The sequence below is a fragment of the Amblyomma americanum genome, chromosome 7 (genome assembly GCF_052857255.1).
Source record: "Amblyomma americanum isolate KBUSLIRL-KWMA chromosome 7, ASM5285725v1, whole genome shotgun sequence".
Lineage (NCBI taxonomy): Eukaryota > Metazoa > Arthropoda > Arachnida > Ixodida > Ixodidae > Amblyomma > Amblyomma americanum.
Window position 1 is genome coordinate 21,904,709 of NC_135503.1, and position 26,336 is coordinate 21,931,044.

At 47.0% G+C, this 26,336-nt stretch overlaps 1 protein-coding gene across 1 annotated transcript in view; it reads right to left on the bottom strand.

The window, feature by feature from the left end:
• Dys (Dystrophin) overlaps positions 1-26,336 on the bottom strand; it is a 421,748-nt gene that overhangs the window by 329,739 nt on the left and 65,673 nt on the right. The window contains exons 2-4 of the mRNA XM_077631460.1: positions 1,848-1,909; positions 1,621-1,713; positions 541-618 (exon numbers count right to left, since the gene is read on the bottom strand). Of these exons, the coding sequence (XP_077487586.1) occupies positions 541-618; positions 1,621-1,713; positions 1,848-1,909 (233 nt within the window). The remainder of the gene's footprint in view (positions 1-540; positions 619-1,620; positions 1,714-1,847; positions 1,910-26,336) is intronic.

A 26,336-nucleotide genomic window follows, 5' to 3' on the forward strand; every position in this document is an offset into this window, starting at 1 on the left:
GAAAAAGATATACATGTTAATTTCAACACATAGTAAGCTCAATTCTTCTCTCAGTGAGATACACATGCGTGCAAGCGCAATACTCCCCTTCATGAATGCATTTGGAAAACTTGGGCCTCAAGACACCCACACAAAGCCTGTGAGCAGGCATTAGTCATCAACGCACCTACACTGTATTTTAAACAGCCGTATGTAAAACTTCTGCAATGTACAGAGAGAATGCACTAAAATCGATCATAAACAAAAAGGCACACAAAAAGGGAAAGCTGCCACCATGAAACTGGATTGCAAGCTTGCTTATGCTAGGACCTCTTGCCATTTCTCCTGGAGTAATTGCCTAGTCACGTGCTGCATATAAGTGTACTACTTGAACAGAGAGCACAAAATAATTTCATACTCGCAGTTTTCACAACGAAGCAACTAAAACCGTTACACTTCACGGTACCAAAGAATAAAGGTAAACCAAAATTAAGCATTACAGTTGCCATTGGAGATCTTCAGTAACTATAGGCAATGTCAAGGCAACTGGCAAATACTTACATTGTTAGCTTCCAAAACTTGAAGTGCTCTGCTAACATTGTTGATATGATGAACTCTCAAATTTCCTCTTTCTCGTTTCTGTTGAGACACAGGAACCATTGCAGTATGCTTATTATACACAATAGGCATTTAAACACAGAGCTGCATGGCAAATATATCCAAGAAAGTATTAAAGGCATCCAAGAATGAATCTATTGGTTTAAAACATTCAAAGTTTAAAACGGAACACAAATGTTTTCTAGGCCCTGGATCCAAACTCACGACACTGGTAGTGATGTCAAAAGCATTAAGGAATCTGTGATTACAGACAAGAAACAGATGGCAGAGTAGGCTAGCCTCAGATACCCATAAACAAAATAATGCTTGGCATCACTGCATTTTTCTTGCAAGAATGGCCTGTAGAACAGATTTCTCCATTTTATTTCCTTACTTTTTCAACCTTACAAAAGCTTTGCTTTCAGCAAAAGTAGACTGTTTACCATTAGAATGCAATAATCAAACAATATAAGCCAAAATCAATTCGTCTGCAGCGTCCCTAAATACATGATGTTAACACAACGCTCGGTCCATTAAACATTTTGTAATAGGCTGCAACGCATAATCAGGACATCTGTCTGTGGCTCGCACTAACAGCAAACTAAAAGGTATTGGCTTGAAAATATTTTAATGGCAATGATATATATTTGTTAACAGACATGCAAAAAATAAAATGGCATGCACGTTTTTGTTTTCAAACCTCAAACAAACCCTTTAGCCTCCATTACTCTATTTTCAATTTCAACAGTGAATATTTAACCTCAGTGTACATCTCTTTGTATCAGCATATATTTTCAGTATCACTGAAATTTTCTAAATAAAGAACGCCCATCTTTCTTTACTTTAAGCTTCAACTATGTTGTCTACACTAAATATCACTGATGGGCTTGCTTTTCTTTTGCGCTGTCAATGTGTACATGCAAAATCTCAAGAACCATGCAAAGCTAGCGCTTACTTCTTGGTTACGGTTATTTATTAGTTTCTTGAAACTTCTTACTTTACCCCACACTGGTAGCTAAGTGTACATTCAAGCCTGAATCATACCAGTTGTTGGCCACAAAGGACTTCGAGTAATGTCAACAGCCTAGTTCCATCTCTGAAGTCTTGAAAGAGGTCGTTGACAAGAGGCTGATCAGCCTATGGATAGAAAAAGGGTTTGGAAATTGGTACATAATGTAAAACAGGACACACTCTTCAATATTAGCCTTTCTGTCATAGTCCATGCAACACACTCCTCATTTACCAACTCCCAACCACAGGAAGAGACATACCTTGGCAAGCTGCGAATTGATCCACTTCGTAAAAGTTTTTCTCTGCACATCCTCTCGTTCGTCTGCAGAACAAAGAGAAAGCAAACACAAAATGGTAAGAAACAAACAGATAAAAAAAAGAGTGCACATTTTCAAATTAGTGGCTATACTCAATAAGCTGTCAGAGATCTGCTAATGTCATTACCAACTAGGTCAGAAATCACCTAGCTGACAGCTATGAAAAGTCAAGAAGTATTTCACTATAAGCTAATGTGCAGAGACAGCTTCTCGTTAAGCATTTGAATACCAAGAAGTAGTAGTTAAGCAGCTCTGAATGGAAGACCTTATAAATCACTGACATTACCAGGCCTCTCTTCCAATCATCACATGATTTGGCTTCTGGGCTATTATCTACTAGACAATATTCTCTGAGGTCTCAAAAAAATTGCAACCTTTTGTTCAGAAAACTTTCAACTTCAACAAGCCCATAACTTTCTAAACATAGCATCACCCCCTTCCACACAGCAAAAATGCGAGAAACAAAAACTTTAGGTAAAAGCACAGTGGCCAGCAGTTTTACATTACAGGGTGTATATTGTAGCTCTACACAATATACACTCATTAAAAATGTGCAAGTTGATTTAAGTATACGGCTTTCGAGAAATTGTGTGCTATGGTGAAGCGTAAGTACTTCAGGAGGCTCCCAAAACATGTGAGTGGCACGAGCACTGTCACAGTCATTATCTGTGATTAGCGTTGATTTATGTATCATGTTCACTGACGTTCCTTACGTGTAAGCCTTCTCCTGCTTGAACATACAATATGTGAGCGGTATTTCATAAATTCTTAAATAAACATTATATTTTAAAAACACCGGCATTAGACAGCACAAAATACACACAAGACCAGAAGTATCACATTTTATTAGTTTGCGAATCTGCCCCGGCATTTCAATTTGCCAACACCAAAAACCACTGTAAATGTCCAGTAAATGAGCAATCACATAAATATTCAACGACTTCAAAAGTCTTGTGGAAGTTTCTATGTAAATTTAGAATATCAAGTTATATAACAATGGTGGCAAACTCTAGTGGCAAAATTTGTGGCAAAATGCACAAATAAATCATAACAGTCAGCAGCATATGAGGTATTATGAAAGTACAATAAAATGCGCAGTGGGAACACGTCAGCTACAAATTGCACAATATAAAATTTCTTTCAAAGGCAAACTATGAGTAGAACAAGAAAGGGAGCTACAAATTTCTACAGTGTGATGAAAAAAACTGTATTTGAACAAGTCAGTACAAAGACTGGAAGGTAAAATGTTTAGTTAGTGATAGCCTCGTAACAATAATTGTTTAGAGCATTTTATCAGTTGCCAAGTGAATCAAATCACTGAGTTAATGGGCGCAAGAACTTTAAATATTCATTGTGACGACATGAAGAAAGTGGAGTGAGCTCCAGATTAGACAGGTGAGAACAAGGCGAAAAATCTGTCATATCGGTGAAATGTAATACAAACAGCCTTTTTCTGAACCGATCTTAATTTGTTTGCATACGCAAGCTAGTGAGGATCCCAAACAAAGTGGCCGTATTTCAGGATTGGGAGGATGGTTTTGTATGCAACTTAGTACCTAACAGAGCGACACGCAAAGTGTAGCGCAAGCACTATTCAATGCTTTGCAGAGCTTTGTTAGAAATCATACTGATTTGTTTAGACTAAGACACACCGTGCATGAATGCAAGGCCGAGGCACCTGTATTCCAGAACTCTTTATAGGTAATTGTGTTTGAATGAGTATATGAATAAAGAATGATGTGTGCCCAGATAATAACATGAACAGAGTTTTGGAGAAATTAATAGTCATTTGTCATGTAGAGCACCACTTACAGTTAGAAAAAGACTTAATAAAAAGATCATGATACAGGGGTGATTTAAATGTATAGCATACAAATGCCAGGCATACAGCCACGTACTTGTTATTATATTAAGCAGTAGGTCAATTATATATAAAGCCATGTGCTTGTTCTTACATTAAGCAGCAGGTCACTTACGTATAACAATAAAAGATGTGGACTCAGAGCAGAACCCTGCGGGATGCCTGATGATCTAGTGGAATTGAAATGTACGTACTGTGAGCATTAGGAAAGAAATTTAGCTATGGAGTTAACAAGATTAAGGTTTCTTTAACTAAAAATTACGCTTTTGCAAGAGTTTCCACTGACGGATATGGTGTCAAATGCCTATGATAAGTTTATATATGTGTAGTCAATCTGTTCACCCATATAAAAACAAAAACAAAAGAGGTTAGGAGGGAATTCAATTAATGAGTAGTGGTGCTCCATGATGAAACGCATGCAGGAGGCTACTCAGGACTCTGTTAGACTCAAGAAAACTATGATATGCTTGAAAATGATATGTTCTAGCAATTTACATGAATGGGCTGTCAGGAAAATGTGTCTATTGTATTTGGACAATTCCCGAGAGTTACTGGATTTGTGCTGGGGGAGAATTTTCGATAGCTTCCTTGACAAAGGAACATTGTTGGCTGGGGGAGATTTTCAAAAGACAGCAATGAGGTAGCCACTAGTCCAGACAGCATAGCATCATGCTAGAAACATGGCGGGTATCTTCCTTGGTCTCTTGGCTTCTTCCATTAAAAAAATTAATAACAGAAAAATAAATTTTCCCCAGACCTAACTTCCCACTCCTTCATTCCTTTCTGCCCCGACACTCTTGAACAGCAGCAGCCATAACCCTCAATGATAAATGTGCTCGATACAATTATGATCTGATGATTTCACAAGTGTGACATGATGGAGGTGAAGCCAGAAAGAAGTAACAAGCAAAGCCGTGTCTTTTAATTAAGATCCTAAATGCTGTTGACAATTGTTTTTCTGCTGACAGAACATGGTATCTAACTGTACAGGTGCTCAGTTTCAAGAGAACCCTGGGCACAAGCAAACAAACACTTGGCAGTTTATCGACAAGGATCGCAGTTCATGACAGATGCAAGTTACTATGATTGGAGATCCCTGCTATGATGCCCTATCTGTCGCCTATTTCTACAAATGAAAATTCCAGTAATGCGGATAGCTGCTCTGCAATGCTGATGACTTGCTTTTCATGGGCTGGCAACATGGTTCACAATTCCACATGATCCAGTTTTTGAATGCGCACATAACATTGAAGTGGGAAACGAGCGGAAGATACTCATGTGTTAAATGCAAGTTTCAATTAGAAAAGTGCAACTATAATGATTCCTTTGAAAGCTGCTGGCATCAGGGATGCAGAGCATACTATCACAAAGCTGTCTCTGTGCAGCTGTACACATTTATGACTGCGTATTTGTAAACAGGCTGAATTCTTTCAGAACAAAACAACCCATTATGTAAAATATATTGATGATTACAATAATGTATTTTAATGAAGTAAAGGCAGCTTGGCCAAGAACAGCTATGGGACTAGGTGCTTTGCATCTAAACAATGTGTGGTAAAAAACCTGTCCTGCCATCCACTTCACAACAGAAATAACAAGTACCAGGCCAGGGAAAAGCTTGTACCTATTGGGAAACGGGAACTACCCAGAGGCACTAAGGATCGAATCCTGCACCTCCCACGTACAAGCTGGATGCTCAAACCGCTTGGCCACCGTACACAGAGTATATTGTCATCTTTTCTGCTTGAATTCACATGAACAGAAAGTGACCAATGCTTCATGGTAAGATCAAATGGATTAAAGTACATAGTAAATTATTATGCAGAAAATATCTATTAAGCAATCATAACCTTTTCAACATCAGGAACAGAGATATGCAATCGACCTATTTTCCTTTGAATGGGCATGTCACTTAAGGCACACAAGAACACTACCATAACACAGCAAGTATCTACGCAAAACAAATATTTATGTGAGCCAATATTTTACATGTGGCAATGCAGTGCAGCAGGAAGCTAAGCAAGATATGCAAACTTCCAAACTGACGACAAAAACCGAAAGCACCATCTCGAGCAAAAAAGTACATACCCTCATTAATTGAGATAATATTTACTACTCGTAACGCAATAAATAGAAGCCATTCCTACACAGCTGTGCCCACCCAGATGCCTTTGGGTGAAAAAAAAAAATGTTCCACAGATGAAATATCCACCACTTACATATATTACTGAATCTGTCATTATGTTTTCTGCTATGCTCGTTACATAATGGCACAGCCTACATTTAGACAACAGAGAAACGTCCATTAATCCAGATATACTAGTCACCTTATTCCTTGGACATATGGCTTCATACCATGATATTCATTAAGGTGATCACTATTCCCATTACTGGATCAATAATCTACCACTATACAGAAGAAAGGATGCGTATGATTTTGTATACCACAAGCAGCCTCTTTCTACACATGTCAAGGTTCAGCTATGGCCTTCTGCCCCATCTGTTCAGTTCAAAAGTTCAAATGTGCTGTCAAGTTTAGAATGCATTGAAACTGTTTCTCTTGAAAGTTAGTGCGGAGAGTTCCTTAATGCAAATGTGACCACAGTATAAGTATAAACCTAAAGCTCCAAACTTATAAACTTATATTATAATATAAGTATATCTAGTCGTCAGGCTTACATATACGCATCCGCCTACAAGATTAGCTTTCTTTGTATGGTGAGCTCGGTAGCAAATTATATGTCAAATAAATATTAAAAATTGCACACCAAGTACACATATGCCGGTATCGTGCTACTTGTGGGGGCTGGAATATAACTATAGGGCCCTTCAATTTTGGGCAAAACGAAATTCTTTTCATTCTGGCACCTCAGAGTTTTGGGACAATTGGGTTAATCCTATCTCAGCCCAAAAACCTGTTCTCAAATGTATTATCCCACTGCAGACAGCTTAACTGAGATGCCATACACAAACTGGCAGCCCTACATTACACCCATTTCAGCACAGTACTTTCCACAAACAGTTGTTAATGATCTATGTGTCACCTTCTTTGAACGTATACATTTAGCCATCTTCTCGTAAGGCAGGGCTTCGCTTCTGTACAAGGTCAGCCAGTGGCCATCAGATATTAGAACCCCGGAACACGAGTTTGCATCATTGTATTAAATGCTACCCCTCGCTAGCTTACACTGTCCTAAAGCTGCTGTGAGTGAAAAACGGCCGCTATGGCACTGCTTGTCTTCCTAGAGTACACATGCAGAGGCCCAGCAGGTAGCAAACACGGAAATGTCACAAATGAAGATAAGAGAAAATAAATAAGTTACAGGAGCAAAAAAAAAGGAAACACTTGAGCTGCTCAAAATGTTTCCTAGTTGTAGCCTAGCTTTAATAGTTTGTTGAATTAAACTATTTCAAGTCTTGTGGCAGAACAAGCATACGTGCTCACAACTAGGTAATTATGTTAGTCGGAGTAATGGTCAACCTGATAAATTCTCGAATTGGGGAACAGTTCCCAGAAAAATCCTCAAATTTCTACATGATTTCTGAACCAGAAAATAACACCAAATTATTAGAGCCTGTTTTCTGTATTAAAGCATACGATCCTTATGTGAAGGGTTCAAAAAATCAGTTTGTTGAATTAAACTATTTCATGAGTTGTGGCAGAGTAAGCATGTGCTCACAACTAGTTAATTGTGTTAGTCTGAGTATAATGGTCAACCTGATAAATTCTCGAATTAGGAAAAGTTTCCAGAAAAATCCTCAAATTTCCACATTTCTGAACCAAAAAGTAACACCTAATTATTAGAGCCCGTTTTCTGTAAAGCATACGATCCTTATGTGAAGGGTTCAGAAAAACAGATTAACGATATGAAAGTTACCACCGTCATTAGACATGCCAGAGATTATATTTGGAAGCACTCTCAATAACTGCATCTCGAAGAGGGCCGAATATTTTTTTTAAAATTACGCCAAGTTCGCGTTAACAGGGGGCCTTTTTAATGCACTTGCTGTTAACTAGACCAAATAGTAAGTTCGAATAAACCGGCAGTTCGGATCAGGCGAGTTCGAATTAACGAGAGTCCACAGTACTAAACTTTTCATTTACGTAACAAACGTTAAGACAGCTTATAAATGACTTCCCTTTGCCACCCGCGCCTGATAAGCTCAGGAGCATGCCGCCGCGAAAAAGTTTGCCAACTCGGAACAACGGGTACGATCGGTAAGCCGGCAGTGAACTAGAACACCACGACGTTCATTTATTGATGCCTGCATGAGCGTAGGACGCATCCGATTTCAACTGTTCATTTCTAAAATCGAGGCGTAACTCCATACGCTACCCGCCAGCACGTCAACTACCACCTGTTTTCAAAGTTGCTCCGTGCACGCCCTTAATAAAACGCGGCGAGAACGAAATATTACATGCCCGCGTAATCGGATCGAAACAAATTGTTCTCTCCGTGCAATCGCACACAAGCTGCCACAGGTGGGGCACCATACAAAGAAACCGAAACAGACGCTGGAGCCGAGCCAAAACAGAACAAAAACAATCGAGAGGGGGGCACAGCGCGCGATCGCGGCACCTCTTCCAGTTCCGAGCAGCCAAAGTCCGGCCGCTGTTTAAAAATTCACGCACGCGCACTCGCAATGGCCCGTTACGTGAAAGAAAAAGAATAGGTGAGCCCTACAGAGCAGCATCAATCATAAGACTAAGATAATGCTCCTACTTCGGCTCACGCCCCTTTCTAGATGCAGGCTGCTTTGGTGCACACGCACTCGGCAACCGCTTTTTCGATCGGGACGGTAAGCTCTGCACTCAAAACATCGCCCGCTGAAGTTTTGAAGTTTACGCAAGTGTATAAAAGTATAAGGTGCATTAATTCTTGTGTCCGCATAAACGATGCTGCGCAGCAGCTTACTACAGCGGCCACTATACGAAAGTTCTCTTCGGCCCTCTAAACTGGAGCCAAAGTGCTACAACTCCTGCAACTTGACGCCCAGCTCGACGGCAGCAGGGCGGCGAAGCATGCATACACTCGGATGCCCGAGAGAAACCAGTATCGCAAGCGTTATCGTTCAAGTGCAAACTTCACCCCACCTAAGCAACAAAAAAAAAAGGAAAGAGAAATGCGAGGGCCAGAGCGACGGCAGCAACAACACAAAAAGAACACAAACAAGCCAGCCGGCCAGCCAGTCGAGGCCGCCGGAGAGCACCACCGTCGCGCTACGGACGACGCTAGCTTGCAACTCACGCCGTAAAGCGAGGCGGCAACGGCGGCTCGTCCCGTGAATTCTTTTGTGCCACGCTCGCTGACAGCGCGCGCCGCGCAGGTGCGCTTACCTGCGACCGGCGAATCCATGTCGTGCGCATGTATTCCGCACTACACCGCGCAAGACGGCTCGTGGAAGGAGCTGGTGTCCGGTGTTCGCGGAGGGCAACACACGCGGCCACGCGGTACGCGTACACGAACACCCGCGTTCGGGCGTCGGCGCGGCGTCCGATGGAGGAGGAAGTGGGAGGGCACGTATCCCTACATGCTTTGCACGCCAGGCGCCGACGGCGTGTGAAGCGCGACGCGCCGGCTACGAACAGCTGAGCGCGACGCGCGCCGACTGACCGCCCGGCAGTTCGGCTCGCTGCATCGGTCTTTTTACTGGCCGTATATTTCGAGGCACTCGCGGCTTTCTGTAACGCAAGACGCCGTACTTTGACGGGCTTTCAAAAAGAGAGATGCGCGGCGGCGTTTCAAACGTCATGAAAGCGAGCGCACGCACAGGTGTCTGGCGATCAGGGTGCATGCAGCTGAAGCGCGAGCGGCTGGTAGTGTTTGTACAGAGGAGGCATTTAATTTTGCTATGGGGCAGGAGTCAGCTAATGTATTATTCGCCTAAGTTTTATGAACCTGTATCCACATATTGCACCTTGGAAATAAGACGACAGGGCGAAAGGAATGAAATTACACGCAAAGCAAGCGACACGGGTCCTCGAGAAAGTGGCTTAGCGATTGAATATTTCAGTTCTAGCAGCTGGTAGAAATGGCTTTTTCGTGAGCGTGTAAAAGTCGGCGTGAGGTCGTGTGGTCATGCAGCCGAGGTACAGTCAGCCGTGCTGGTGGCACAATTAAGTCGCACATGACACGAGGACAGCGCACACATGATCCTGACACGTATTCGAAGTCATTTATATTCCGGCAGTGTGACAAAACATGACTTCTAGGCCCCGTATACGTCTGGAAAGTGCGTGATAAATGTTATGGCTTCCGCCTACTTTTTTTTCCTGCAGCCACCGTTTGTGGAGAAAAAAATAACGTGATGTCGTATTTCGTGAGCCACTGGCCAATAAGACTCAATAATTCTGCGTGAGGAGCTCGACCTGAGACAGACGGTGAGGCACACAGGTGACGTAACACGCAAAACACGTAAAGCAGACAACAGAGTTAGGGTATATGTAGTTGTACAGGGAAAACGGCCCGGCCAATCCAGGAAAACGCTTTTTCTACACACAACCGCAACGAAAGCAAGCATGCTCAGTTGAGTTACGTCGTCCGCGCAACCTCGGCGCGGTTGCGAGTGCTCAGACGACGGGAAATTGAGCGCTGATGGCGGGGGAAAATGCTCGTGCGCTCAATTTGTCTTTCTCTCCTACTCACCCCTCATCTCTCTCCTCTCCCCTTACCTCTTTCTCCCTCTTAGTGGGCGGGCGCGCGCTACGAAACACAGCACCGAGACCAGGCGCGGGAGTCTTTTAGCTCCCTATGCCAAGATAATGCTAACGTCTAATTATCCTTCGTGCAAAAAAAAAGGCATTGCAATCCAGTGAACTCCGTATCGAGTACCATAAGAATAAATTAATGTGCTGAATTTAAATGACAGCTCTTTATTTTACTATACCTAAATGCTATCGCGATAATACCTCATAACTTACCCCACGGAACAATTAAGAGCACCTGTAGGAATCTACGGTATCATCCGAGAACAGCGTTAAAAGCGACTCTAAAGAACGTTAAGCTATAAGGATTACACCCGTTCAGTGCTTTCCCGCTAATTACGATAAAGCGCACAGGACCGGCGTACTATAATAAACTTTTCACTGAGCCTATATTCCACTCGCAGAGCCTAGCGACAAGGGGGGCGTGCGCAATGCGAGATTATTGCTTGAGCCGATTATGAAAAGCGAAGAGAAAAGGAATGAAATGAAATGGGAGTGTATTCCTATCATTATTGTCCCGGCCCAGATATGGCACGGTTCCACTTACTGTCATCGTCCGTATAACGAAGGGAAAGAAGCTCCATGTTCAAGAAAGGGAGAATGTGTCCGAATGCGTCCAAACACTGTCGCAGCCGCCCGCGCACTATACATACCCAACCAAAGTTGAAAAGCGCACACGAGTTCGTGCTGCTTTCAGCACTGATACCGTATGATGCCTCTCCCGACTGATGACTATAGATAAGAGCCCCATAACTGCAAACGCTGCGCTGATTCTTCAGATCAGAACAGGGACTCTGAAAGAACGGACACGTCCACGCTGGCCGGCGACTCCGCGGAAGCCATGATTAGGTCATTAGGTTAGGCTGCTGTCGAGATAGACAGCTGAAGCGACTGGGGGTCTTGCGTCATCGATCAGACCGTATATATTTCTAAACTATGAATGAACATTCAGAACTCTTTGAGCATAAAAAATATACAAAGAGAAGCGACATAAGAAAATTAGCCAATGTATAATAGGTATTATGCAGGGTAAAAAAAGGGGGGGGGGGGCAGGGGGGGGATGAAACCGAGACAGTGTCCAGGACTGAGCGGTTCCGGTGAAAATAAAGGAAACAAACAGACCTTTTTAAACGGCCGTGCTGCCCTTGCCATATATGCGGTATTCGTTAATTCGAAAAATATGTGTGTCATGCAGGGCTATGCCCTCTGTTTTCTTCGGAATATGATTAGCCTTGCACGCGACGCGTCCTTGCTTAGAGAGCAATATATATGCTTAGAGAGCAGCAATATGAAGCACAGAGCTCGCAGAAACACCTCCTTTTGCAGACATGCACAGCAAGTAACGAGGTGCAAACATTTTATGATCAGCGACAGCAGTATACAGCACCAGTGAAAAGTTTACGGAACGGAACATTATAAAAAAAAAACTAATTTATTCGCCGCCATTGCACCCAGCAAAGGAACAGATTTCCAGACAACAGTTTCCCAAATGGCGTGTGCTGGAATTCACGAAAATGATAGTCTGTTAAGCCAGCGGCGGATTTATGAGGACTCTTGAAGACGCGCCGAGGAAATTTGCTGCGATAGGCAGCGGCTGCTGCAAGAAAAAAAGCGGGCAGTAATTGGAGGTTATTAATGGGCGAAGCCTTTGTCCTGGAGTACAATCTACCGAGCTGACGACGAAGTTGGTTCCCGTCTGCAAGCATACATCAGAGCACACGGATTTAACGAAGAGGCAGATTAAAACGCCGCTTCTCTCCGAAACCTCTTCCAAGCATCTTTGTTCATTAACCCGAACACCGAAGCCCCGAAACGAGTCGAACGCCGTTCATTACGGGTGCGGGTCGAAATCCGGCCTCGCCGTCTCCACGGGAGAGCATCGCGTCCTCATCACCCGCCCGAAGGCCGAGCTTCACAATGCACGCCGGGGACGCGAGGAGGAGGCGGAAGCACGCGCTCTTTGTTCGCGGCAAACCGAACGCGCGAGCGCGGGTCAGCCGCCGCTGCCGCAGAGCACACACACGGCGCCACGCACAGTGCGAGTCCACTCTCCGCAGAGCCCGGCTGCGAGTGAGCTCCGAGTCCGCTTTGTGACGTTTTCTCGCTTTTTCGCCCCAACGAGCGCTGACCCAGAAACCCAGATGAACGGCTCCTCGTCCCTCCCCATCTGTGCTGCAGCTGCGGAGCCGTATTCAGTGCGTTGTGGTGTTCCCTTCGCTGCCTCCCGCCCAGCTAACAGAAGCCCTGGCCGGTATAGAAGGGCGAACCTACGCGGCCGACGGCGGAGACGGAAGTCCCCGAAACGTGCTTTACTGCGACTGCTTGCTATTCCCCGTTGTGGGGGGTGCCCCGCGACGCAGTCCGAACGGAACCGTTAGGAGAAGGACCTGCTAACGCCGTGTATCTTGGAGACGCACAGACGCGGAACTCGACAGAGGCGCCGCCTAGCGACGGGTGGTTTCTGTGCCCGGATGTGTGCCGTGGGTATCGGTATCAACCACCTGACGAAAGAAGCAGCTGTAAGCAGGATATGGAAACACAGAAAGAGAGAGAGAGTAAAGATATGGCGAGGGAGAAGGTAGAAAGAGAGAGATGGAGGAAAGGGGGAAAAAAGAAACCGAGAAATCATGCGCTATAATCACGCTCAGTGGAACGTGCAACGCAGTTGTTTCTGTCGGATTGTGTTAGGACTGCTTGAGACTGCTTAGTGTTGCCTACCACTACGCATTATTTCGTCACGTTAATAAGGCAAGGAGTTCATCCTGCAGGCATTCGCAGCACAGCAGATATTGTGGTATGGCTTGCATGGATGGTTCGAGCTGAATGGTTGTGCCCACAAACGTGTAACGTGACAAACAGCAGATTTGGTAGACTAGGTGGTAGGTAAATCTTGCAATTAGAGGGAGAGAAGGCGATGACAAGAAAGCGTCCTCTCTGTTCCTCCTTACCCGTTTGCTTCTTGAAAAAGTAAGAGGGCATTTCCTTGACAATACCCAGGTAACACATAAATGCTACATTTACTGAAATGTCACAAATTAACGTTGTTCTAATGTTTTCCTAACAATCTGGAAACATTTGCATAATTCTTCAATAACTGTAAATAACGTTAAAATAACAATTTCGAAGGACTACACCAATCAAGTACACTATTATACGCACGTGCATACCAGCAGCCTCAATGAACACAGCGTGAAGAATGCTGCACTGCACAACTACAAGACATGCCACACAGATGCACTCATCTGCTCTGCGTTGTTACCCTAAGGGCAGTGCCCCTAAAGTTGTTAGTGATCAATTGTTAAACACTAAAGTTATATAAAATAATTCTGGCAGTATGTATATAATCTATGGTTGGCACAAGCCACGATCAATAACTGCAAAGTTCTGTTAGCTGGAGTTCATCATTATTGGCTGAAATGTGAGACGAATCATTGGAACAGTGCTTAAATTAGGTGCTTGGTGTAGGCTTGTGTTGGCCAGGAACGTTATATTACCGTTATAGTATAGCTAGTCGCTGCTTTAAGATGAGCATGAATTCTTAGTCGTACAACAAGCTTCATGTGTTGCGTTATTCGCATGTTACACCTGTGCTTCTTTCTAATATTGATTTCCAGTTCCGGTGGAACATTATATAAATGTTTCGAAAATAAAAATACATTACATGTCACGTTGCAATATCCAACGTTAAAAAAAATTCGTTTTATCTTAAGCGTTATACAAACGTTCTGAGCCCAACAAATACGTTGTGTGCCAAATATTAACGTTAGATTAACGTTATTCAACAAAAAAAACTGATCTTAACATCCATAACAAATATATACCGTTGTTACCTGTATAACGTTTTGTGCTAACTGGGATGCACGTATCAGCGTCCGAAGCGCTCACCACGCTTAATATGGAGCTCAGTGCATGCAACTAGCAATTGCACTCTGAGCAGAACGGTGAATTATGAGGGGTATGTCGGTAGCCGCGAGCAAGCCTTGGTAAAGACTCGTGTCAAAGTCGTTAAATGTACGGCAGAATATGGCCACAGTGCCTCAGCCGTAGTCCATTCTGCGCCATCACTTCCGTTGCATCGAAATTTTCGCTATAGCGAAGCTTAAAGCACTCGCAGCGCAGCCGCAGTGGGCAGATGAGCAAAAACATGAACTCGCTCTGCACGCACAGGTGGGCGTGCCGTAACTCACGACTCTGCGCAGCGCGTAGCAATGAAACGCCTCCTCCGAGAAACCGGTTGTGAGCTCCTCTCTCGTCTTCCGACGGCTGAAAACGAAACTTCGCCCGTGTAAATTTCCCGCGAAACGGCGGAATGTGTATACTCCGCTACAGCGGTACGTTACGCAAAGCTAGGCCGCACAGTCGAGCGGCATGCATCACACGGGAAATGGAGCGAGCAAAAAGTCCATGCGTGCGTGCGTGCGTGCGTGCGTTCGCATTTACACGTCGCGCGCACAAAAATGCTGGCTGGTTCCTTCACACGAGCAAGCCCGCCGCTCTCACCATTGCCGCGAGCGATCCGAAAGCAGTCGTTAAAAGCATGGTCTCTGTTATGACCGTCACTATACCTATTTTTTTTTCTCCTTTTTTTCATATTCACTTCCCCGTGTATTCAACTGTCTCTCCATCCTGAAGGACGACAGTCTACCGCTCGCTCTTCCATCTTTTCCCACACCTTTCCTTTTATTACTTCGCTCTGTCCCATCCTGCACCGACACCATAAATCCCAGCGTTTCCCTCGAGAGTTTTGATGGCTGGACGCGCGCTTCGTATCCCCCCCCCCTCCCCCACCCTTCCACTCGCAACTGTGCTGTTCGTATGCGGGCGCGCGCACGCGCGAGCTGCTGCACCCCGGATGTGGAGAGAAGACGCGTTACGCGCAGGTTGCTCCCACATTTCTTTCCTCAATTTCATTCATTTCTTTCTCTCTTTTCTTTCTTTCTTTCTCGTGGCAGGCATCCCCGCTCGACCCTCCCGGACCGCCTCGACTAGTCGCTTACGCTCGCTGCATAGTATGCGCGGCGCGGGCGACAGGCGCACCATACTTCACGCTCAGTTTGCCGCGTCTCTCTCTCTCTAGTTCTCTCGCGGACCGTTCTCCCCTCCCCTCTCCCTCCCACACACTGCGGATACAAAAATACGCGCTACGTGCGCGAACGACGCGCGCCCGACGACGTCGAGAACGACGCGTGGACAAGACCGCGGACGGGGACCGTGACGAACCGCGAGGCGGTGCATCGCTGAGGAGAACCATAAAAACGCGAGAAATTTCGCGCGACACGGCTGCTACCGCGGGATGTTCCGCAAAGGCCTTACAGCCGAGCATCATGCATCACGCGGGAAATGGAGAAAGCAGAAAATATGGGAAAAGGCCTGCCGCTTGGCTTCAACTTTCCCGTCACTATAACGTGCAGCACGATACCGAGCATAGCGGTATGAAAAGAAAAATTGACGATTTAGCATCTATAGCTAAGCGTGGAATATCCTGCACTAGCACTAGCCGCGGTGGGCACTTAAGCTTGTCCTTACGTGCTAATTGCATTCGACGTAAAGGCATTTACCATGAAGGCCTCCACCCTGAAGGTCTTTACCGTAAGGCCTTTACACTAAAGGCCGTGGTGGCTCAGTGGTTACGGCGCTCGGCTGCTGACCCGAAAGACGCGGGTTCGATCCCGGCCACGGCGGTCGAATTTCGATGGAGGCGAAATTCTAGAGGCCCGTGTACTGTGCGATGTCAGTGCACGGTAAAGAACCTCAGGTGGTCGAAATTTCCGGAGCCCTTCACTACGGTGTCCCTCATAGCCTGAGTCACTTCAGTAGTTAAGCCCCAACAACCAACCAACTAAAGGGGCCACAACCCGGTGGACAGGTAGGCCGCCTGCCACAAAGCAGGCTTCAGGGACGTGCAGCCGTTGCCAAAAGTAAGCAGGCCGCACAATTTGCTTCTCATTCGAATAGTGGAGCCCTTACGGCTTCCCTAAGATCAAAAAGTTCTCGGAAGGTGATGACAAGGTTCTCCTTGCCATACAGAGATTTAGAGCTTGAGAACTGGCATAATAGCTTCGATATACGACTGAGAAGCAAACCGTGTGGCCTGGTTACTTTTGGCAAAGACTGTACGCATTCCCGAAACCGGAAAATGCGTCCAGTAGTGCTTCCGCACCAAGTGAAAGAAAACTGCGCGTGTCTGTTCAGACGTATAACGGCCAATGAGAATGCGTTTAGACGGCCTTTGAAGCGCTTTTGTCAACCCTGTCATGCGTTTAATTACTCGCCACCGTTCTTGGACCCCGACCATACTGGAAGACGGGGCCAGCTGGAAACGTCGAGAGGACAATGGCCGTGATGAGATGGAAAAAATGGGGCACCATTATCCTTATGTAGTCCTTGTCTACTAGTTCTGCACAGAACATGCTATCGCAACCTCTGTCACGTCACAATGGCTTTTGTTACCTCAATGAGGATGAAACGCAACCATTAGTTGGCACAGGAATTCGGCCTCTAACGAACGCATTGGAGATGACCGCGAACATAGGTGCGGAATCAGACGGCGTATACTAAAGAGCTGAGCGCCGCAGGCTCTGCACGTGATGCGCCAGGCAGCCCCGTTGCATCTTACAACAAGCTAATAAAGCGAGAGAAAGACAAAGAAAATAACGTATCAAGCGTTCCCAATTGAATGCTGGCTTTAAACCTCCCTTCATTTTTTTTTTCATGAAAAAAGACTTACTACGTGAGCTCTCGTTACATCGAACTCGCTGAATTCTAATTGCCGATTTATTCGAACCGATGATTTGATTCCGACAACATGAAATGCATTAAAATGCTCCCGTCATATAATTCGAACAAATTTTTGGTTCCCATCCACTTCATATGACCAAAAGTCTACTTTTTCTTCAAGCAATGTAAATTTATCGCTTCAGAGTTTACTAAAGTGCGACGCTTTTTCACTACCAGTCATGTGCGTTTGCTTGTCATGTGCGCATGCAGCCAGCACTGACATCGACGGTGACGTAACCAGCGCGTTCTGCTGCAAAAGGGTTGTTAGAAGCAGGTGGTGAGAACGAACTCCAAACGAATACCTCAGAAGTCAGCATAAGAGTCCCAGAGGTGCTGGCTTCAGCGACGCGGTGACATGTCTCGTAAGATGAAGGAATACGGCATGCATGCAGCGCATTCACAGTGTAAGCAAGAATCAATCCTAACAGAACTTTAAATGGCTGACGTCGCCCTTTAACTCCACGTGATGAATCAATTACTCCATCAATATGGAGCAAGAACGAGAAGAATTTACTATTTTACTCCCTTCATGCACCGAATGACAGATAATTTTGTTCTTATAACTCCTATTTAGAAATAGAGTTTCTCGGTCTAAAGCCTCCCTAAATCTCAGATGGAATAATAAAAAAACTCGTTTTGAGCCGTCCGCACCCCCACCTAACATCTTGTTTGCTTCTGCTCAGTAGCGTGGTAATGTCGGTTACCATCGCTACAATCATCGCTGGCTTGCCGCTCGTTTCTGCTGCTTCACGGGTGCCTGCCGTGATACGAAAGGGCTAATTGTCACCATTTTACGCGACAACAAACTACACTGAACTGTTTCTCTAAAGCCTCCAGGGCGTTGCCACGATATTTGAACTTTCGTTGTACGCTCCGCCGTATACCGCAACAGCTCCCACTTAGGCCTCATTCCCACAGCTTTTTTTTTTTCTATGCGGTTCGAGCGGCGCGTTGCAGCCGACTGTAGCGTGGTGCATCGAGTTGTAATTGCGATGGAACACGGTTTCAACGCCGACCTCTTAATAAAGCTTGTGAGGCTGCATTGTTCAACAATCATATTTAAAAACCAAGCTTTCAAGACAAGATGATTAAAGCGAAAAATCTCATGCCAGATTACCTCCGGTGGTGTCCTTATATTCAACTTACTCAGCGCTGGTTTTAGGTTTTAAGTCAACTGCATCGTGGTACGTAAATGGCCACGAGAAGTGCACTGAAATCCCGTTCCAGCCCTGAACTTGTGATAGAGCATGCTATCTTGCAACGCTTCATTTACGACAATAAGCAACCAAACGAGCTCGAAAAGCACAAGCAGGCGACAAGCAGACGACTCCTATCACATTCGCCTGCACCACCGCGGCGCTTGCAGACGGCAAAAAGAAACATGACGCATGGTCACGTGAGAGCAGTGCAGTCGCCCAAGCTGGCCAGCCGGCTGCTCGTGCTGCGTCCTGTCTGTTTGCGTCACTGGCAGGGCTGTGAGGACGAGCCCAGAATGAGGACGCACAAACGTAGTGCCATGTTCGCGCTCCATTTCTACGGGGAGGACAACTTTTACTCCCTTGAACTCATAAAAACCTGCTTTCAAGGGAGTAAAACATACCCTACATTGATGGCATATATAAAACCCCTACATGAGCGTACGCTATAGGACAAGTCATTTACTCCCATTTAGGCTTGTTTTTGTAAATAGCGCAGACATGGGGCCAAAAACGATCACAGCAAAAGTTAACTGCTTAAACACGTTTTGCTTGCGTCACTGTATCACAAAATATATTACTTAAGCTGAGTTTTAAAATTTCCATTCAGTCTAAGAGCAATTTACGGTGCGACTTCTGCTGCGTACTGACCCTGTTCCATCAGCTTCGATTTACTCCTGATGGTAATGTCGACGCGAAGCCATCCGAGATGTATTAAAACCGATCCGGGGTGACCTCAAAATGCGCACTTTGAACGATTTGTCCCTTTAACTTTCGGGGCTTTTAATGGGCGGGTGTTTTTATGCGTTTTCCAGACTCGTCTGACTTTCTTCACATTCGTCTTCATCCCAAGCAGCGAGCCCGACCATTAGCAAAAGGCGGGACCATCCGTCTCCCATTAAAGCTCCCGTATCCCTCTCTCCTCCAAGACCCGACACTGAGAGAAAAAAAAAAACGAAAACAAAAAGTTCTGCTAGGCGCAATAATCTCACTTTAATGCTTGGCTGATGCTGGGCGTTTAGCCCTCCGAGTTCTCTCATTCCTCCATGCGTCGCGAATTTCGAAATGAGCCGCCGCCGCCAGGGGCGCTGAGAGCGCGAATTCGTGCGTATCTCGGAACATTTCTATGCGGACTCAGTGCAAAGAAATTACGCGTTTCGCAAGTCGCTATGCGCGTTGTACTGCAAGTGCTTTAATCCCAAACATTTCTTTAATCCTACCGGTTACAAAGCTCCGAATCAGAATCCCCTGGGGCCAGTTTCTGGAGGTTCGTAAAGAGGTTCGCAGATTGTGGCGCCGCCTATGAGCTTAGTAATCAGCTGTTGGCGGCGCCGAGCAACTTTTTGTTCTACACCAAACCTCCGCTTGGGACTGCTTTCGAAAGTTCATCGGAATGCCGCAAGTGGCGCGAGAATCGCCAAATCTCCAAATTTTGGTTCAATCAGAGTGTCGTATCTTGATACATGGACCCCACGGCCGGGAGGTCCCCTATCAGGTATGATTAAAGATCTCTAGTTGCATCGGGTTACATCGGCTGCGCAGCGCTCCCGCCGCGTCTCCTAATTAAATCCGACACACAGGCAGCAACACACACGTGCGTACACCGGCTCGCGGCACGAATGCGCGCCCGCCAGACGACGTCGATATGTATTCAGCCCGGCAACAGCGACACGCGCGGATCCAACGCGCACCTGCAGTCGCTCTGCACGCGGCCAGCGCACAAATCTGGGGCGTCATCCCTGCTGCAACCCGGCACCGCCGGCAGTGGCCGCGCACTGCACACGCACACAGCAGCGCCGGCAGCAGAAACAGCAGCAAAAGCAGTGCATTGGATACGGGCTGTTGGGTGCAGCGTGGCAATCTGTAATTGAGCCCGGCGTCCGTGTGTGTGTGTGTGTGTGCAGTGCGGAACGCGGCGCCGCGGTCGTCTCGCGAGTGCAGCGGTATTATACACACGGAAGAGAGGGGGCGGGGGGGGGGGGGGGGGGGGGGGGGAGTTGACTACGCCGACGGGGGTCCATTCTTCCTAGACGCGCGACGTCCTCGACGTCGTCGTCGTCATGGTGGTGGTGCAATGCAAGCAGGGGCTGCTGCACAGCTATACGGCAGTGGTCATCTAGCAGCGCCGGCGAGTGAGCTAGCGTGTGACAGACCGCGTGCGTGCGCTTGCATGACGGACGTGAACGCCAATCTGTGCTCTGCCGCCGCCGTTGGCGTCGCCCTAAGTGCGGGGCAATTTTCGAAACTGCGGCTCGTGCGCGCTCTGCGTGAAGGACAGACGCGAAGCTGGGGGGGCCTGCGTGAGCTGTTCCCCCGTCGCCTTGTGCTATTCTCTGTCGTGCGCCGCGCGTTTTCCTCGACTGGCGAAAATAAAACAATAAACAAACAGGCAAGGCAAGGAGAGCTGCGATGCATATTGCATGGTCGACAGCGAGCTTGGCTTGCATTGTAGCGCGCTCTGTACGGGCTAATGACGGCTGGACGTCGAAATTAGAGTGCGGGAAAGAGGGAAAGACTGAACGCCGCCTTTGTGTATGCGGCGGGTGTCTGGCGTAATATCGAGGCTTTAATGGCTCCCTGCTCGGAGTAGTTAGCCTGGGAAACTAATCCGGTTTCGCCTCGTTAAGCGACTGAACGCGCTTTAATACGAGCGCGTGTTGTTTGGCGGTGCCGCCGACTCAAGAAGAAATGGCTTCAGCCATACCTCGTTTATTCTTGATTTTAGCGACCCGTTCTTCCGTCGAAATCGTCAACAGACTAAGACTACAGCGAGGACCACGTTCTAGCTCCTTCTGTATGCCTTGTAATAACTTTTCGTAAGAGTTCTAAGCGCTTTTATTTGTCGTTTTCATCGTTTGATTGAACCGTGGTCTGCATCGCTACATTTGTTCGCTTGGTCTACAAGTGTAAGAACTTTCTCGCCAATCCACGTACGGATACCACTATATATCACAGACCTCCCCAACGAGCTGTGGCGATCCCTGAACGGGTTTATGAATGGCACCAGAGTTGCTGCCATTGGCTGGAGTCGAGATGGTGCTTGTACCTCTCCATGGGACAAGCTCACAAGAACCATCCGGGACATCCGACATGTGTGGCGAATCAGCGCCAAGAACAATGCTTGGCGGCGCAGAAGCGAAATGTGAAGTGTAGAATGCGCGTGTTTCTTTATTGGCATGCTTTTATACGTCCTTTGAGCATTTCACGGAAGCCTTACAAACGGGTAAATAAGCGAAATAAATACGTACAAGGGCGATTGAAAGAAACGCGAACAGAGCGGAGGCTGAGCGCTCCGCTGTTCGCATTTCTTTTCATCCCGCTTTCACTTCGGTGGCAGCAAAAAGGCGCTAGAGTCGTCCGTGCATTCTAGGACGACTCTAACGTCGTCTTCTTGCCACCGAGGTAAAAATCGCGATCAGTATAAATTCGAACAGCGGAGTGCGTAGGCGCCGCGTTGTTCGTGTTTCTTTCCATGGCGACAGTACAAACAGCGAAATGGTCGGGTGTCGAGGAAAACCGCCTCCCTCTTACGGAAAAATAGCTCCGCTCAGCTTTCCGCTCCGTTCGGCGGCTTATTTCCGGAGCAGACGACGTAATCGTTTTGACCCCTCGCTCAAACCCTCGCGCCTTCCCATGCGCGGTTCGCAGACGGCATACGAGACGGACTCGGCGCCATCTTAGACCTACCCCGCACCTCGTACAGCACAAGTCCGGGCGCGGCCCACGCTCGCTCCGCTAAAAAGATTTCCCTTCTGCACTCAGATTTGCCTTGCACCGCGCCGCGCAACTCCAGCGCCAGTCTTCGTCGAAAGCCACGCGGGGGCGCGGAGGACGCGAGCCGAAGTGCCGGGTGGGGTCTCCCTGTATCCACACGCGCTTCGGCGCATAAATAATCCAAGGCGGGCCGGGGGCATTCGAAACACGGCGGGTCAGCCAAGGCGGCAAAGCAAGCACAGTGAGCGCAGAAGCACAGCGGGGAGGCAAGCTATCGTCTCCGAGGGGTCTCGGAGTGCATTCGCCCCTTCGCGCGCTAGACAGGAGCGGCGCGTTCATCTCGCTAACACAAGTACTACACTGCCGCGAATGCTTTGCACGGTGGCGCGCGTTCGCAATGCTGTTTGTGTAAGTGTGTACACTGGGAGGCAGGGGCTAATCTCGTGGTCACGCCTGCTGTCTCTATTCGCGTGCAGTGCACGGTCGCTGCGATTCCGCGCAGTATAGGTATGTATACACGCGGATGTGGCGCTGGGCAGCTGAGCGTTTATATAGCTTGATTATCTCACGGTATGAAATGATGGAAGAAAATTAATAATAATGATTATTAATTGTTTGATTTTTTTGCCAACAATTCAATACTGCCAAGGCGAAACACAACAGAGAACATTTTCTGTCGTCCCAACACATTTTTTATGGTATTCTTGCCCGTGAACGCGTAGTGCCAACAGAAATATTTGTACTAACAACGGAATTTTCTATTTCGCTGTCCCTTGTAGTAGCGGCAAAAGTACAGAAAAGTACTACAGGAAAACTGCAATACTACAGAAAAGCCTGTCGTTGCAACAAACCAAAACATTTTGGTGGTATTTCGGGCACGACTCTTTCGTGTTTTTTTTTTTTCGACTGGATGTTGTGAGCTGTGCGGGATGCCACAGTGGAAGGCTCAGGAATAATTCCGACCACTCGGGGTTCTTCAAAGCACACCAAAAACTTTGCGACGGGCGTTTCCGCATTTCCTCTCCATCGAATGCAGCCGCTGTGGCCGAGAATCGCACCCACGACCCACGAGGAGAGCTCACTCCCACATAGGCTAATTCGTGTTTAGAGTGTGCTTTTACAGGATACAGCACTCTTGAGACTACTGTATAGTTTCTATAGTGCATGCCGTAGGACGCAGTAGCCGATGGCCTCGCCGTGTTTTGTGCCCATCCGGCTGTTTACGCAGCATGCAGCCAAATGGATGGACTGAACAGAGAGAGAGCGATAGCAGATCGTTTTTACCAGTGACCGAGGGGGCTTTATGAGGAGTTTTATCACCATCGTATTTGCACGCACGTCGGGAGGAAAACAGATAACAGCACTTGGCACAGAAGAAGCACCCCAACTTATCTTCTCTCACAGATATACGAAGTTCGGATAAAGGGAAGGGCGATACCGGTTACCTCTAGCCCAGGCGCGATTTTTACCCCCTACAGCTATAGATGCCAGCGGGGCAAGAATATATGCAGTTAACGCGGCCAATTGGTGTAAGGGTGAGCAAATGCAAACACCTCGCCTGTTGGCGATTATCTTTGCTCTTGAACTTCAAAAACTTCCACAAAGCGCAAGGGTATCGTATAAAGCGGCCAGTAGCGAGAACCAAACACTCCATAAAGCACAAAGGTGTCTTATAAAGCGGCCAGTAGCGAGAACCAAACACTCCATAAAGCACAAGGCTACCGTATAAAGCGGCCAGTAGCGAGAACCAAACACTCCATAAAGCACAAAGGTGTCTTATAAAGCGGCCAGTAGCGAGAACCAAACACTCCATAAAGCACAAGGCTACCGTATAAAGCGGCCAGTAGCGAGAACCAAACACTCCATAAAGCACAAAGGTGTCTTATAAAGCGGCCAGTAGCGAGAACCAAACACTCCATAAAGCACAAGGCTACCGTATAAAGCGGCCAGTAGCGAGAACCAAACACTCCATAAAGCACAAAGGTGTCTTATAAAGCGGCCAGTAGCGAGAACCAAACACTCCATAAAGCACAAGGCTACCGTATAAAGCGGCCAGTAGCGAGAACCAAACACTCCATAAAGCACAAAGGTGTCTTATAAAGCGGCCAGTAGCGAGAACCAAACACTCCATAAAGCACAAGGCTACCGTATAAAGCGGCCAGTAGCGAGAACCAAACACTCCATAAAGCACAAAGGTGTCTTATAAAGCGGCCAGTAGCGAGAACCAAACACTCCATAAAGCACAAGGCTACCGTATAAAGCGGCCAGTAGCGAGAACCAAACACTCCATAAAGCACAAAGGTGTCTTATAAAGCGGCCAGTAGCGAGAACCAAACACTCCATAAAGCACAAGGCTACCGTATAAAGCGGCCAGTAGCGAGAACCAAACACTCCATAAAGCACAAAGGTGTCTTATAAAGCGGCCAGTAGCGAGAACCAAACACTCCATAAAGCACAAGGCTACCGTATAAAGCGGCCAGTAGCGAGAACCAAACACTCCATAAAGCACAAAGGTGTCTTATAAAGCGGCCAGTAGCGAGAACCAAACACTCCATAAAGCACAAGGCTACCGTATAAAGCGGCCAGTAGCGAGAACCAAACACTCCATAAAGCACAAAGGTGTCTTATAAAGCGGCCAGTAGCGAGAACCAAACACTCCATAAAGCACAAGGCTACCGTATAAAGCGGCCAGTAGCGAGAACCAAACACTCCATAAAGCACAAAGGTGTCTTATAAAGCGGCCAGTAGCGAGAACCAAACACTCCATAAAGCACAAGGCTACCGTATAAAGCGGCCAGTAGCGAGAACCAAACACTCCATAAAGCACAAAGGTGTCTTATAAAGCGGCCAGTAGCGAGAACCAAACACTCCATAAAGCACAAGGCTACCGTATAAAGCGGCCAGTAGCGAGAACCAAACACTCCATAAAGCACAAAGGTGTCTTATAAAGCGGCCAGTAGCGAGAACCAAACACTCCATAAAGCACAAGGCTACCGTATAAAGCGGCCAGTAGCGAGAACCAAACACTCCATAAAGCACAAAGGTGTCTTATAAAGCGGCCAGTAGCGAGAACCAAACACTCCATAAAGCACAAGGCTACCGTATAAAGCGGCCAGTAGCGAGAACCAAACACTCCATAAAGCACAAAGGTGTCTTATAAAGCGGCCAGTAGCGAGAACCAAACACTCCATAAAGCACAAGGCTACCGTATAAAGCGGCCAGTAGCGAGAACCAAACACTCCATAAAGCACAAAGGTGTCTTATAAAGCGGCCAGTAGCGAGAACCAAACACTCCATAAAGCACAAGGCTACCGTATAAAGCGGCCAGTAGCGAGAACCAAACACTCCATAAAGCACAAAGGTGTCTTATAAAGCGGCCAGTAGCGAGAACCAAACACTCCATAAAGCACAAGGCTACCGTATAAAGCGGCCAGTAGCGAGAACCAAACACTCCATAAAGCACAAATGTACCGTATTAAGCGGCCAGTAGCGAGACACAAACACTCGTGTCATATTGGCGGAACGTTAAAGCTTGAAAAGCCATAACAAACGAGCACCTTCCACAATTCCCCTTGCCGATTCATCATCTGTCACTCTTTCCCGAGCTCATGTGCTGCGCCTGCGGTCTTTAAGCGTCAAGTGTCTTAAGTACAGCCAATACACCTTTGCCCCAGCCAGACAGGGATCTCGGTTAACAGCTGTTCCTGGGGCTGCCTTTTCGCTTGTGCTGGCGGCAAGAGACTACAACGCCGTCTACCGGACCATAACTCGCCCACGTTCCCGCACTCTCGGGGGGAGAATGCGTGCACGCAGAGCTATTGTTTGTACACCTTCCCGCTGCCAGCAGGCGCGGCCGTCTCTCTCCCTTCAAGCCGGAGGCCCTGGATGTCAATGGGTCGTCTTTCCTCGAGCGGAGCCGAGCAGCCAACAACTCAAAAGAGGCCCCTCAAGCGAGGAAAGTGCATCACCTTGAAGACGTTATGGATCGCCGACACAGAGCGCGTGCATTGTTAGGGCTGCGATATCGCGCAAGACTGGAAGCGGACAAGAGATGGTGCTCATACCGTGTCGGGACGGAGTGAATCGCGAACGGTTTGCGCTAACACCGCATACCCGACAATTCCAGACAATAACATTTTCGACGGGAAAGAGTCTGTGGTTTGTTGGTGTGTAACGTC